Source organism: Magallana gigas, chromosome 3 (genome assembly GCF_963853765.1).
Source record: "Magallana gigas chromosome 3, xbMagGiga1.1, whole genome shotgun sequence".
NCBI classification, from domain to species: Eukaryota; Metazoa; Mollusca; class Bivalvia; order Ostreida; family Ostreidae; genus Magallana; species Magallana gigas.
Genome location: NC_088855.1, coordinates 17926253 through 17942991, shown reverse-complemented (window position 1 = coordinate 17942991; position 16739 = coordinate 17926253). Strand labels below are relative to the sequence as shown.

The window sequence follows — 16739 nt, the reverse complement described above, 5'->3', positions numbered from 1 at the left end:
ATTGAAATTCTCTGCTTTTGTTATGCATCAATAATGATCATGAATAACAAGTTTCATTTCAATGCAGCATCATGTTTTAATATTATGTAATATACAAAATGGCTGAAAAGCCTGAAATTTCAAGAACTATTTCTGTTTTACACAGACTTCAATAACATGATTAACTGTGACATCTCGTCATTTAATGACATACGCAATTAAAATCTCAAGGTTTGATGTTCATGTACATGTAAATGGTTTTGTGTCTACAAAGCAACATAAAATTCAACCTTCATTCTCACTAATATAAGTTACCAATATTTGCATAAAGTATTATTCCCTGCCAGATCTATGTATGTATCCTATCTTGCACATTACATCATAAGTATAAAGGTGCATTTTTCATTTGTCTACTGAATACAGTAAAACACATTTATAATAAAGCACCAGGGAATGGCGATTTTGCTTCGTTATAAGCATAATTCGTTATATCCATCTAGTTTACAACATGAAATAAAGTTGCGGTGAATGAAAATCCCTTCCCTCAATTCATTATAAGTGTGTTCACTATAACTGTGTTTTACTGTATATCTTTTATATCTTACTGAAGCTGGAATGCTTTGTCAAGATATTTTCAACAGTTTTACTCCATTACTAACTTCTGCTTTAATATAGCTTGTCCTGAAGCACATATGTCATGTATATACCTGTATGAAAAACTCTGTGTCCTGAAATACTGCAGCACACATTTTGCTAATCCTGTTTTTAAATCCCTATAAAGTTTTGATTATTTCTCTTCTAAACCTTCTTGCTACATGTTTTACACAGATAAATGTACATAAATTGTACTACAGTGTTTAAAAAAAAAATTATAGAATTATTCTACAATTAACTGTAAAAGTTTTACATAGTTTACCATATAATTGTAGCAAATCTTTCTCTTATCAATATAAATATATTTCATACACGTAATGTATTTTCTTTTCTCACTCTTGAAATAAAAAGCATGCTGCCTGGTAGTTAGAATAGTAGCTGCATTCACATAATAAACAAAGGGCCAATGTCTTGCCCAAAATCATTACTCTAAAAATCATTTAAAAATCCATATTATGATGAGGAGACAAGAATTGGTGATTACCATAATATACATGAACTTGATATACCCGGTATGTAAGCACTAACATCATTGGCACTAAGTCATGTAGAACCATTTTAACAAGAGCTTGGACTTTGGGCAGTACGTGATTAACTCAGATTTGATGAAGACGGTGTCTTCTAATAGTTATCTGTCCAGCCATTGGCTAACAGATATGCATACATTGAACACAATGACACTCGTCTGACTTCATCTAGGGATGTATATTTCGCTGAAACAGTGTCAGTATCACACAGCAGAGCAAAGGTTTTGACAGTCTATGAATATTAATGAGGTTCTCTTAGTGAATTAGAAGAAAGGTGGTCGATGTTTGACAGGTTGTTTTGATGAGCAAACTAGATAAAAACATCCCATCGAAAGTCCAAGCTCTTGTTAAAATGGTTCTATCTATGAGGAATTCGTATCAAATCAATTAAAAATCTAGCACTTTTGCAGTAAGTAATTTTTTTTACCTATAACAATACAATTGTTTTGTCAACATGAATAGTTTTACTCATCTTACTGATTCAATCTCTTCAACCAAGAATTTGTCTTATCTATTTGACAACGATTTTACACATGATCTAAAATGGATCATTTTCTATTCAAGTACATCATTTCTTCAATTTTTTTCAGCTGCACTTATTAACATGATTGTGAATGAATTTGTGACATAAAAATATTGATTGTATATCATAAAGACACAACAAGCTTGCCATTTTAAAACTTGTTCCTTCAATCCTATGACTGGAATATTTTCCAAGAGCTCCATATTAAACATGGAATGCTTCCACATAGTTCTCCAATGGTCACTGAACATTTTCAAGTTCACCTGTCTTCAATGGATTCCAGTTGATCGTGGTATTCGGTGAACATTCTTTGAAGTTTTAAATTGGAACCAATGCTAGGTAAAATCTCATGAAGTAGACTTCTTTTATCCATGCCCTATTTGCAAAAAGAAATACATGTATTCCATTATTTTAGTTCCAGTCCATGTTTATTCTTTCATATACATGTACTTGCAATTCTTAATCTGATTTTGTCAAAATCAAAAACATATAAATTATCAGCTTTCTTCAGTCTCCAATTTATTTTTACATGTAATACTTAATACATAATGCATAAAAATTAAAATAAATAAAAATTATTATTAAATTAAATGAAACAATAATGCATAAATCTGCTAGACAAATGGAGGACATGTACATTAAACATTCTGTAGAGATTTCCCAACAATAAGTGATACCTTTTCATTTGATACAACATACATGTTCTTTCACCATACAATAAAGTATGGAAAAACACAATGTAAAGAATCTGAATGGTTACCAGTATGAGTGGGTCCCAGGAGGACTTGCCCTTTGTCTTGTAAACTGGCCCCAACAGGTCGTCACAGACATCTCGCAGTTTGGACTCGAAAATGTGTCGCGACTCGGACTCTAATCCTGTTGAAAGAAAGTCACATGTATTACACAATGAAAAAGAGGGAGAGACAGAGACAAGGAAAATAAAAGGATGATCCAAAATCTCATGTGTACATACATTGTATTATAAAACATTTGTTGAACACTTATGGCCGGCTTTGCACATGCTTATTAATAAAATATTGGTTTTCCAACTCAGTTATTTTTTTAGGGCTGGCATGAAAGAGAAGATCATACATGTACCATTATTGCCACTACCTTTAGTACCTAATTCAATGAAGTCAGTTTTATTCCTTCAAATCTTTAAATGTATGACAAATAACATCTTTAGCAAATCCAAACTGTTGATCCCTGGCAGTATGCAATAAGCGTGTTTACAGCGTGTGACGTGATATATTTATTGGACACTGACCTTCCTGAGACAGATATCTTGTGTAGGTCTGCAGCCAGAACTTGTATTCCGGAGCAGACTTGAGCAAAAGGCATGCTGCCAGCTGAGACTCAATATGGCTGAGGGTAGAACTCTGTTGCAATGATTGCCCAGCACTGAAAATTCTGCTGGCTTGCATACCAAGTCTGAAAACAGAATTCCATGACAATCAAAAATAAATAAAATTGTTTCAAGGGGGTCATCTCAAGGTTTCTGAGATTCATCCTGAATCGATATTAAAATCCAAGTCTGAGTTTGGGCCAGAAATTATGCACAACTTATTCATTTTGGATAATGTAATTTATCTTATGGGCTTCATTAACTTGCTCATGAAAAATTTCATTTCAATCTTTGAAGAAAGAAGGACAAGAATGCAGCTGTGGAACCTTTCATGTGAAGTCTGTAGAGAAGAGAGTGGTCCCTGGATCTTAGTGGAGTCTCTGGGTGGGGCACAGCTGTGGTGGTCCGAGCACTGCTGAAGGGCATCTCCCTTGTTATGGAGCAGCATCCTGTTAATCAAAGAGGGAATTACTTATCCTCTAATGGTAGTGAAAAACTATAGTGTCACTAAAAGTACTGAAGCACTGACAGCTGGGCTCCTTTGATGTGTCATTATGTATATTATGTAGTAAAGACTGGCTCTCTCTCTCTCTCTCTCTCTCTCTCTCTCTCTCTCTCTCTCTCTCTCTCTCTCTCTCTCTCTCTCTCTCTCTCTCTCTCTCTCTCTCATATGCTTTTAATGCTGGCAAAGCGTCAGAGAGTGACTCTATTTTGTAAGCGGCTATTAACAAAGATGTCTGTCTTGTAGAAAAAAAATCATCAGTGCACTGAATTTCAAAACAAGCCTAATAAAATCAGTACCCAATTTCTTTGATATTCAGCTGAATACCAATGCTTTGTAAAGTAGTTCATGGAATTTCATGCCAATTGTACATATATATGTGCCCAAAATGCGTAGTCTTGCTTTTAAAACATGTCATTAATAAGAAACAAAAAATAAATCTTTCCTAAATTTATTCGCAAGCAAAAAAAAATGGTATAGTGGAAGCTTTTACTTTGACACTGTTTGGTTTATGTTTATGATTACAGTTGTGCCATTCATAGAAAACTAGCAATTTGCATGCCTATAGCCAGGACTTTGATTTCAGAAAAGCCAGGACTTTGATTTCGGCAAAGCCTGGCTAAAAATCATTTAAAAACACCATCACGCCAGTGCAAGGGCCTTTTTTTTCCTGTAAAAATTACCCTTCTTTTCTTCAGAAGAGTTCTATATTTTGCAATATACATGTAAATTCCCTTCTTATCCCAAGCTCACTGTGGCTTTTCTGACTCTCAGGGATTATAAATACAAGAACATACCAAATAGAGTTAAGAAAAGCCTGTAACAGATCAATTACAGGTAAATCAAAGAACTTACCATGTGCCCATTTCCTTCGAGAATGTGTAGGACTTTTTGTTATGAACTGTGATAATAGGCATTCCTTCCTCTGTCAACATAGACTTCTGAAGATCATCACTCCCTGCCAGAAACAAATATACCAGTAAAAGTTACTAAGGCAGCTTGGCAGTCTTTAGAAATAACTAGTTAATAAAACACACATAGATTACAAAATATTTAGGAGTCTTGAAAAACCGTCTGACACAAAAATCTATGATCCAGGAATACATTTTAAGACAGACTTAAGCTGTAAAAGTATTTGTTACCTGATATGATTGTTTTCAACGACTCTTTTCTTATAACCACTGATTGCTGCTGCACATTCCTGCAATACATCATTGAAAGATCAAAACATGACTTTAACATGAAGGCAACAATAAATATTGTAGCAGTAAATAAATTGCTTAATACATGTACTAAATTCATATACATTCATGTACAGATTAATGTATACAGGTATTCCAAATACATGTACAGTAAGTGTACATTACCAGATATAGAGAAATGCTCTCTGCGTGATGACCATCACAAGAAAGGCCTTGATGTGGAGCTTGGAGACCCTGGAGTCTAACACAATACTGGGAAGTACACGCGAGCCTGTGATGGAAAACATGTTCAGCGATCCATCCTCACAGGCAGCACACACTACATTCCTGTCAAGGAAAACGAAAAACATTCAATGCGATATATCGGTTCAATGGCACTTCAAAGGGACAACAGGCATTGCATTCAAATTAAAGGCACATTGTCCTATATTAACATGACTGTATTTTTTTTTCTCAGTATGTTATTCATGTATTATATTTGAACTTTTAAACACTTGGAAATCAGGAAAAGGAGCATTTATTTGAAAATTCATGATTAATTTTTTTTATTTAAAAAAAAAAAAATTGGGGAAAAAATCAATATTTAATTGTTATCTTTAAACATTGAAGCATTTTATATCTTTTATTATCAATACTTAGTATTTTCCAAGACCTGTAGAGCTTACCTGGATCCTGCCACTGTCAGAATGGGGGTGTTCAGGACCTGTTCCCAAAGAACCAGGCCTTCCTGAACACACCTCATCTTGTTCAGAGTGTGAACTCCCATGCTGATGTTGTTTTCTACCTCCACTGACAAAGAGCTATCTTTTCCTCCTACCTGTTAAAGCATACATTAATTGTATAAAAAAAAGTATATGAAAACAATTATCTTAAAGTTGAATACAACTGAAATGAGAGCACACGAGAAAAGTGAGAGAGCGAAAAAGAGGGTGTGTGTGTCAGCCCCCTTCACTTAGGACAACTTTTAAATTTTCATAAAGAGATACATGTACATATACATAAATTGTCAGATTGCAGACTCCATTTACTCCGATGGCTATGAGATTCATACATGTACATGCAAGGTTTTCACTCACCGTTTTTGTGAATGATTTCTGCGTAGAGGGCACGTGTAACTCCAGCTCAGGCTCAGCTGCCTTATAGTGGCCGTCCACAACTAGGGGCGGAGGGTGCTGTAAAACATGGGATGAAGAAATAGAGACAAAATCGATAGAATTTAAACTTTAATGGACATGTATCTTGGATCTTTAATAGCAAGGTAATATACAGGAATACTAAGGTTGTACATACATGTGCATAAAATATTTTGTACAGTTGTCTGAATTGATTTATCCTCTTTTTCTTTACTATAGAAGTTTATACACAATGTAATGTACAAAACCATTTTGACATACAGATTTATTAAAAAAAAAACCCTTCTCCATACCAAACATTTACAAAGTTTTTTGGTACATACATGTACATGGGTAACAGGGGTTGACATCAGAGATCGCTCTTTATCAATTTTACGGGGTCGCCCTCTTCTCTCCTCTTTCTTTTCACCATGGTGTTTACGTTTCAGACCTGTTGACATTTTGTGATCCTTTGACTTTTCTTTTTCACCTCTGAAATTTAAATAATATTTTTTTCAAAAGAGTAAATGAATAAACTCTATATGTATGATGTATGTTTTTTTTCAAAGATGCCTACTTATCAGATGGAGTTTTCAATTTGTCCTTGACATCAGGCCCTTTGTCCTTGTCAATGGATTTGTCCTTGACCTCTGACTTTTCTGAGGATTTCTTTTCTGAGGAATGGTGCTTAACTTTTGGTTTTGATTGTAGTGCTGTCATTGGCTAAAATTTATATTTAAAAAATCAAAAAGGCATCGATTTCTTCTTTTGTTGAGTTACATGTACCTTACATGGATAAAAATTATAGTTTTGATTAATACACATGTACATTGTACTTCTATACTGTCGAATCATTAGATTTCGTGGTGGCTCAATTTTCGTGGAATTCATGAGCACCGCTCACCCACAAATTAACATCCTCCACGAATAAATAAATTAGGACTGTAAAGTCGTATTTCCTTTTGTAAGTATCCGAGAATACACAAAATTATGTCCCAACGAACCTGTAACATTGAAGCAATCCACGAAAATTGGCCCCCACGAATTTTAATGATTGCACAGTAATCAGTCTTCTATTTATCTATGAAATCATTTTTAAAAAGGTACTGATAAAAAAATCAATTATGAATTAAAATTCAGAACATTGAAACCTTGAAAGACAATCAAGTCACTTCCCCCTGCTTTAATCCAAAGTCACTTACTTGAATGGAAACATTGATGACTTTGTTTGGCGTTGATGGTGGATCATTTTCCGCAGTGGGACTGGCGTCCATTTTCTCCACACCTGGCGTTGTTGGGGCAGCACCCTGGTTTGATTTGGGGGTAACGTCCTCACCAGCTTGAAGAGCTTGAGAGGACTTGGGGGTCCCTTCCCCACCCACAGAGGGGAATGCCTGGTTTGACAAGTTGGAGCTGGACATATTGGATCGAGAGGATGGCGAGACCATCTTCGAGGTTACAATGTCCTGCTTTTCCACAACAATTTTACTGGACGCTTTGGTGGTGGTGAAATTGATGCCTTGGCTTTTAAATGGGAGTGGAGCCTCTCTGTTTTCAAAAGATCAATAAATCAAATTGTACAGTAACATGAAAGTACATTCTACCAAAGCATATATGATATTTGGTGAGATTGATTTTTCCAAGAAAGAGTAAATTTGATTTAACACATTCTTAATTAACAGAATATATTCAAATACATATTATATGTATGACTTTTAAACTAGAGGCTATGCATCAAAAATTCTAGATAGAATACACAGCCAACTGATACATGTACAGGTATGTCTTTTGAATCTCAAAAACAAGAACATTTTACCTACCCAACATTAACATCCAGCTGTGGGGCCAAGAAAATAGGTGTGATCCTTCTACGACCATCAGCTGTTTTTGTTTCTATTTGTTTGTCTGTGGGCTAAATTTGGGGAAAAAGAAATAAATAGTCACTATGAAGACATATAGTCCATGTAATAGAATTTTAGATATTTTCATATAATTTCTCTTCAATGAAATTCAATATACAAAATAGCACCCTCTCTAATCCATATCCATCCCCATTAAAAAAATACCCATACTAAATATCATCATAAGAAAGAAATATTGGAAAACCCAATTGTCACTTGTATAATTCAGAATTACTTATTAGTTTAACATCAGCGTCATTTTAATGGTCCATGCTCTTGTGACTTAAATGAATTAAATCACATACATCCCAAATGTAACCAAGTAACAATTTTGAAAACTCAGCAGGCAGATATATTACTTTATGGTGAATTTCAACATTTAAACTTAAAATTGAAAATTGAGTTATTAACCTTTACAATACAACAAAACAAATTAATCTCTGCTGCATTATTAAACTTGATGTGACAGTGCCCAAGAAATGAAACATTATTTTTTTTGGCCTGATGATATAAACTTTATGTTCTCTACTCTGAAATGTGTCCCACCCACCTTGAATGGACTCCCTAAGCTGTCTGACATCCGACTCAGGTTACACTTGTCGTCAGACTCGGTCATTCTTTTCTGCAGTTCCTCGCGTTTCTGTTGCTGCAGTTTCAGTAGGGCCGCTGACTCGATGATCTGGGTGCCGTTTGTGGAAGATTTATTTTTGGTCATACATTTTCCGTAGATCTTCTCCAAAAACAACTCCTGATTAATATAAACACAAGAATTTACACCTGTTTGGATATTCAGGAATTAATTTGTACCACATTTTAGTTACTTTGTTGCTGTGTACTTTTTTATAGCCTCAAAAAAGAACATGTCCATACTAATTCTCTGACTTGTGTGATGAGCATTAAAATTTATAACTTTTATATCCATGCAGGATATTGTATACAAAACTGGTAGAATGAAACTTTGAAGTACAAGTAACATCCATCTTTGCAGAATCTACTCACTACATCATTCTGGGCCATTGGGTCTCCTATTTCGTCCTTGTTGAATTCTATATAAGCTACAGTGCCATCACTAGAACAGGCCATCAGTTCCAGGCCAGACTTACTCCTAAAATAAAAATAACTATCCAATATAGTTTACTTTTCTTGTTTTTTTTTTTGTTTTGTTTTTTTCTTCGTAGTTGTACTGATAGAAATCACCTTGCTATGTTACATTAAAAATTACAAAGTAAAATTTGGGCAGTGCAAACACTATTGGGGAAACAAGATAATTGAAGAAAAACTGATTATTCCCTTTTTCTTAAAAAAAAAACAAAAACAGACAATAATGAACCATGGTGTCAAATTTGCAAAATAATGTCTTAGAAGTGTTGAAACTTTCGGCTAGAAAAACTAAAGCTTTTGCATAATACTTGTACTGATGCACAAATAACACTTGCATCATTGTATAATCATTGAATAAGCAATGGAACACACCAGCTTATATCCAGTATGGTATTTTCAAAAAGGTCATGGGTTACCACCAGGGGTCTTTTTAAAGCAGTCAGCTGAAAATTTGAGAAATTCTACTTTCAACTTTATGATTAAATAAAGGTAAGACATCACTATAAGTTGTTTTCAGAGAGAAAGTAATTGAAAATAATAAATCTGAATTTTTAAATTGACAAGTACACTGTATGAGCAGAGAAAAAAAATAAACGAACGCCCTTACCCAAACAGAGAGGGAGCGATCTTTGCTTCCAATGGCACAGCAAGTGTACTGTTGTGACTACAAAACAAACCAGTGAATTTAATTAAAGAATTCATTAAAAATGATGTTAATTAAAATCACCAAAAAAACAATTCAGTTTCTTTTCCCAAGAAAATCCGGCACAAATTATGGAATATATTTAACAATTTAGTCATTTATATCAATCAAATATGTCTGCCTGAAATAATTTGAAATGCATTAAATCAAAAATATCCCATTCATCCTACTAATGAGTTTTCAATGTTCTGTACACACATTTAATATTTTACCTGTTCAATACCCTTTTTCATCTTCTTTGAAAATATGTTTGGGTTAAACCTCTGGAAAAATAAATATGTATAAGATTTACTCTCTGATTGATCTATATGTATTACTAAAAACCTTTCATTACTTAATATCAATTTATATCATAACTTTATTTATCTATGGACATTAATTCATTCTGAATCTTCTGGTTATTTTTTCTGCTTTAGTAGATTAAATATTTTGATATCTATTTAAATTATTCGGAAAATCAACTATAAAATCATGAGGTGACGTTTAAAACATAAATTGAAATCCACTTACCACAACTGTAATTGCTTTTCTGTGACCAACAAAATCTAGAGAGGTTTTGAAACCTTCCCTTTCTATGATCTGGGCGGTGGGTCCCGAGTTGTTCATTGCATGGGCTGATACTATATAAGCACCGTCTGGTGACCAATGGCAACGCAGAACATGGGTGGTTCCTCCACACTATACAATAAGACAGAAATTCTATCAACTTTGAAATTTGTAAATATTGAAGAAAGTTAAATATCTAGACATTTACATAATTATACAGAAATAGCATATTAAGAAAAACATATAAGTGCCAGGAATGACTGATTTGCTTGAACGTAGTTTGATATAATCTGATAGATGAGCTCCTTCAAAGATTTCATCAATATAGGCCCTGATAGTCTACTCAGGGCATAGAGCATGAATGATATTTCATCAGATCTATAATTACCTCATTGAACGGCTCAGTGACCTTAGCTTCTTCTTTCCAGTCCCTTGTCCTCCACACTCTCAGACTCTTGTCATCTGACTGAAACATGAGCAGTAATCATATCAAACTACAACAGTTTACATCTGTATTCATATCAAACTACATCAGTTTAAAGCTGTATTTATACTAAACTACAACCATTTACAGCTGTATTTATATCCAACTACAACAATTTACAGCTGTATTCATATCCAACTACAACAGTTTACAGCTATATTTATATCAAACTACAACAGTTTACAGCTGTATTTATAGCCAACTACAACAGTTTACATCTGTATCTATATCAAACTACAACAGTTTACAGCTATATTTATATCAAACTACAACAGTTTACAGCTGTATTTATAGCCAACTACAACAGTTTACATCTGTATCTATATCAAACTACAACAGTTTACAGCTATATTTATATCCAACTACAACAGTTTACATCTGTATTCATATCCAACTACAACAGTTTACAACTGTATTCATATCAAACTACATCAGTTTACAGCTGTATTTATATCCAACTACAACAGTTTACAGCTGTATTCATATCCAACTTCACCAGTTTACAGCTGTATTTATATCCAACTACAACAGTTTACAGCTGTATTCATATCCAACTACAACAGTTTACAGCTGTATTCATATCCAACTACAACAGTTTACAGCTGTATTTATATCAAACTACATCAGTTTTAAATCTGTTCTCATATCCAACTACATCAGTTTACATCTGTTCTCATATCCAACTACATCAGTTTACATCTGTTCACATATCCAAATACATCAGTTTACTGCATGATTCAATTAATTACACTGTACAATTACATGCAAGTCATTCTTTTTTATAAAATCATTATATTATGAAAACTACAATTCTATTGACAAAATTGTAATTCATCAATATATGCTATGTTTCCTTTTTTTTCTTTCGACAAAAACTTAATACCCACCATAAAGAATAACCTATGTGTAATATATGTGTTTCAGACTCAGAATTGTCCAGAATAGTCTTATACTTCTTATTTACAGCCATATAATTCAGCTTTTTAACTGATCTTTTTTAAGATTTTACCTGAGATGCTAAGTATTTCCCCACTGGGTCCCATGTTACTCCTTTCACCAAACCATCATGGCCCTTAATAACCACAACTTGAGCTACAAACAAGTTGAAAATAGGTCTTATTTTTATTCATAAATTCATTTTTTCTCAAATACAGAAAACTACACATTTATTTACAAGATATGATATATCCTATTCGGAATGTTGCTCTTTTAAACCTCTGTAAAACTGCTTAATTGATAATTCATTAAAGTCATGAATCTTTAAATCTGCTTAATTGATGTTCATTAAGGCCAAAAATCATTGTAATCCAAAACCTGATATACAAATTATGAAAATTCATGTTCACATATTATAATACCTGGGAAATTGTCTGCATTCCACACAATGATGGAGTTATCAATACTACAGGAGGCCAACCAGCTGTCATTGGGTGACCAGGCTAGGTCAAGGACATCTGTAGAGGTCAAACAAAACTATTATCATGATATTGTATAAATGCATGAAGATCATTTGGGAAAAGGTAAGAGGAGTAAGAAGGCATTTTTATCTTTTACATAGTTAATCATTGTGTAAAAACACTGATAGCAAATTTGTTCTTGATCTTCCAAATACATTTGTCAATACAACAAACTGAATTTTAGCTTCTGAATTTTAACATGCATTTGTAAAACTGAAAACAGTTACCCCCTGTGTGGCCCCTAAGAGTTGCAGCTGGTCTCCATTGTTCATAAGTGGGTGTGCCAGAGCCAAAGGAAGGCCCCACACCAGCTCTGAGGAAAAGACAAGTCCAGGATTACATCACATATTTAAATGATAAATCAAAACCACATAACAATTTCGAGTAAATATCAACACAAAAAAATTCCATTTTTTAACCTTTATACAGAGTTGATTAAAATAATCTCAAATGCAATACCTGGAAGTCTGCCAAATCATAATCAATTTGTCATCTCCTCCCGATGCAAGGGATTTTCCATTGTTAGACCATCTCACACAATTCACACATGCTACCAAAAGAGTAGAAAATAAATGTACATCAAAAATGAATTTATTTTCAATTATCTATGAACATGTTAGTCAATAAAATGAAGTTTATTAAATAAAAATCATTTCTGGAAGTTGAAGTGCACAATACTTTTTATTCTTAATAGTCATATAGTTGTTAAAACTAGTTCTTGTAAATTTCATCGTTTCATTTTAAGAAGTTGGGAGGTGATATTGTCATTTACCTAGGTGATTATTCATCTGACAAAGCACCCTTGGAACATTTTCATCTTTCTCTGCCTTTTCATCTCTGACAGGCTCAAAATTCCAGATTACAACTTTTCCTGAATCATCACCTGAAATTAAAATATTCTATAAATATACAAAAAAACAACAACAAACAAACAAAGACCTCACAAAAAACTGTCACTTTCTTTATCAGTATATTTTCACCATCTTTCACCAGCAGCAATGCATAAGGCCAAAAAAAATTAATCATTAGTTTCTCGGGCCAAAATTTTGAAATTTTGATGAGGCAGGCAGGTTTTTTTTTTTTTTTTTTCTTTACACAAAATTTACAATGACTGTCACCCATATTATCTGATTTATTTGTGTACTCATCAGCAGATATTCATCAAGCTCATACATTGGCAAAGTTTAAACATTTGTTTTAATTTGTTCTTTTTAGTTTAAACTGTTCAGTTTCCTTTTATAAGGTTGAGTTTTTGCAGATGAACAAACAAGACAAATGGTTTATGCCCCTGTTTCATTTTGCGGCCCATCTTTCCCCTCCACAGTAAAAACAGAAGTCTAAACTGAAATAGGGGACTTCTTATGGCATTTTACTAGTTGATTTGCCATATAAAAATTCATCAAATAAAGCATTCATTTGGGGGTGTTTTCTTATCAATCTTCTGTGCCTTGAGGACAGAAATCAAGGAAAAGTAAATAAGTCATCATAAAATTCTCAAACAATACAAGTGTCCTTTATTCCTGTTTCTATGCAATATCACAGAGGCTTCAATTTCTGAAGATAACAAAGAAATTTCAGTGGTTGTGTTAACAGGGAGCAACCCAGAGCAAACTTAGTTTAGGGAGACTTCACTTCTGAAGTAACTCTTCCTCACAGAAAAATTGGGAGAAATTTGAGAAATCAGGTAGACTTCCATTCTTTGACAATGGCATAATGCTAATGATAATACATTTATACACAGATTCAACCTTAATTTGAATTTGATTAGAAGCAAGTCAATTAAAACAACTCCTAAAAAATTTAAAATCTTATCCAATTTTTAAAATTTAATTTATTATGTGTATTCATACATTTTGTAGCTGAAATGTTTCGTAATTGTGTTGGCTAAGTGACAAATAAAATTAGTCTATGTGTTTAAGTGTATTTTGGAGGTATTAGTCCAACCCTTTGACCCAATTACAACTGTCATATAGTTGGTTGTAGAGAATTTTGTAGTTAAAGATAACTGTAGAAAAACGGTTTCATGATTATTTTAGCACTAACTTGGCAGAGTTATTAATTAATTACAAGTTACCAACTAATTGTATATAATATCAGCACCTAAAGTTATAAACATCGGTTGTAATTTTCAGTGCACAGTATGTGGTTGCATAAACCGTATTTATAACCTATGAAGATAAGACAGTCGCTAGTTATTAATCACAACAGGGGTTAACTTAGGCTATGATAATGTCTTTTGAATTAGATGATTATCATTTTATTGCATTTGGAGTTAACTTTCACAATCGTCAACTCAGAATACAGGGCAACTTCAACCTCTCTTTCTGAGGAAATTCTGGCGAAGTTACCGACCACAAAGCGAGTAATCATATCTACATAAAGTTGTATTTAGCCCAGGTAGCCCCCTAGGTTGGTCACTGGGTAGATGTTTCAGATAAAATTACGTTTTTCACTGACAGAGACAAGCATTTGTTCTGAGCGTTTGTTTACATAGATTCTATAATAGAGAAAACCGATAATGATAAGATATAAAAAATCCGGAAAAATGACGATAAAAAAATTTGATGCGGCGATGATTTTACTGATGCGGCGGTGCCTGAGAAACAAATCATTAATTTTTTTTGGCCTAAAGCTTCATTAAATCCTCAATTAAACTTGGTTAAAGTTGTAATAGTGGAAAAACAGAATTCATAAAGAACGAATACCTAGAACTAAGAATAATGTTTTTAGATTGGTTTTTAAATAAAAGCTGATTTATTTTAATTCTATATGTCCAAAACACCGCCATAATAAAGTAAGTCACTAATTTTTCTAATTGTTTATTTACCTTGACCACCAGTTGCAAATCTTGAACCATCTGGATGAATGTCAACGGAAAATATTGGTTTACCTACAAATTAGAACAAATTTATGTATATTTTCTTACAAAAGTTCAACATACCAAAACATTTAACAATTAAATATATATATATATACTGTTTTACTTTAATTCTGCATTTATACACGAGAATCCTAAAGTTCGTAAACAACAGAGAAAAATTTGAGATTTTTCACTTATTTGCAATACTACAACTATACTCTGTCCCAAGATATCCTCGATTCAATTTTGCTTAATTACTCGATATTGATAAATACCTCAGGGTTCAAATGATGTTCATTTAAAAGTATGAAAAATTTCCAAGATTTCTCAGCTGAAACCCCCCGTTAGCCTATCAAGTTTTAATACACGACTAAAAAATGTGATATCTACGGGGATTTTGTATCGCAGCAAGCTTAGATGATAACGTTGAAAAATTCCGCAATTATTCTGAGTCACTTTCGGATGGATAAAGGATGTAAACATTCCCCATCATAAATCTCCTTAAGAAATCTGTTTGTCCTGGGAATTTTTTCCAGTGAAAAATGTGTCAATATGTAGATAACTTGGAAATTTTCCCTTTCACCAATTTCAATTGCGCTTCTTACACAGGTATATGTATTTTTATTAAAAAACGTCCAAATGTCCTGCATAAATATCTCGGGACAGACTAAAGTGATTTTAATACACATTTTGTCTCACTATTTATGATAATGTTGTACTATAGTATAGTACATTAGAGACAAATGAGACAAAATGTGTATTAAAATCACATTTTAATTCTCTTACTTAGAAAAAGGCAAGGCAATAAAGAGATTCTGTTTCAATAACTAATGTTTTTCCATATAATGTTGAACAATGACGTGCAATGCACCTGCTCTGCAACGCAGATGCATATCTTGGAGACTCGCACTCAAGAAAGATCTTCCCAAATACAAACTCACCATCATGCGTGACCCAGGCGGGCTTCAGTAGTCTCATGGTGTCCTGATATGTTGCTAGTACGACAAATACTGATATTCATGTGTCTGATCAATTGTTTACTTCACATTTTACATTTTATTTCTTTTTCGAACCCCCGCCATACTTGCTCGTAAAATTTATTGAACATCGAACCCGATTCTTAATACTCCCCAAACTGACAGAATTTTTATGTAGGCAACCGCCTCTTTGAAAAAGTTGCTTTTATGCACGCTTTGCATTTAACTGGCGCCTGAGTGTGTCATCTTTTGAAGTACGTTTAAAACCATCGGGTTTTGATAGGATTGTATTTAATCAGATTGATTGAATACATATTCAATCATTGAATGTGTATGGCTATGTTCAGATGTTGTACTTCAGTGAAGTATCATACTACATAAAAATATGCAACGTAAGACTACATTTAATTTAATATGATGTTTAACCCTACTGTATATAGATTTAGTCCTTTTACAAACTATCATAAGAAGTCAGTCGAAAAATGTAACATTAAGTTACCTGAACAAATTCCCGAATGTACGAAAGACGAATAGAGCCACACAAAAAATTATATTTATCTCGTAATAACGACAAGAGTTCTCGTAGATCTCGTAATTACGAGTTAATTTTCTCTTTATTACGAGAAAAGAACTCTCAATAACGACGAAATATCTCAATCGTTATTACGGGTTAATTATCCCGTAATAACGAGAAAAAGATCTCGTAATCACGAGAAAAGATCTGTATAAAATGGTGCGTTTCATTGTTTTATATACGTTCTCTCTGAGTCTCTTTATGTAAAATGAGTGAACATATCAACATATTCATTAAATTAGAGAAAGAAACTACAGAAAAGGGGTCAAAGCAGACTGATTAATAAATCAAT

At 33.3% G+C, this 16739-nt stretch overlaps 1 protein-coding gene across 1 annotated transcript; it reads right to left on the bottom strand.

The window, feature by feature from the left end:
- Positions 1–74: 74 nt before the first annotated feature.
- Positions 75–15987, bottom strand: LOC105325943 (protein HIRA). The gene is made up of 27 exons (XM_011425750.4): positions 15838–15987; positions 14864–14926; positions 12809–12919; positions 12496–12586; positions 12264–12349; positions 11938–12033; positions 11589–11671; positions 10484–10561; positions 10060–10227; positions 9762–9812; positions 9454–9510; positions 9219–9289; positions 8745–8850; positions 8296–8493; positions 7665–7756; positions 7047–7392; positions 6422–6567; positions 6189–6336; positions 5809–5904; positions 5398–5549; positions 4898–5059; positions 4673–4731; positions 4386–4488; positions 3355–3477; positions 2951–3114; positions 2444–2559; positions 75–2059 (listed from the first exon to the last, which is right to left on the bottom strand). Exons 1-27 carry the CDS (start codon positions 15872–15874, stop codon positions 1943–1945), a joined length of 3120 nt encoding a protein of 1039 aa, XP_011424052.2. The 5' UTR covers positions 15875–15987; the 3' UTR covers positions 75–1942.
- Between the last annotated feature and the right edge of the window lie 752 nt (positions 15988–16739).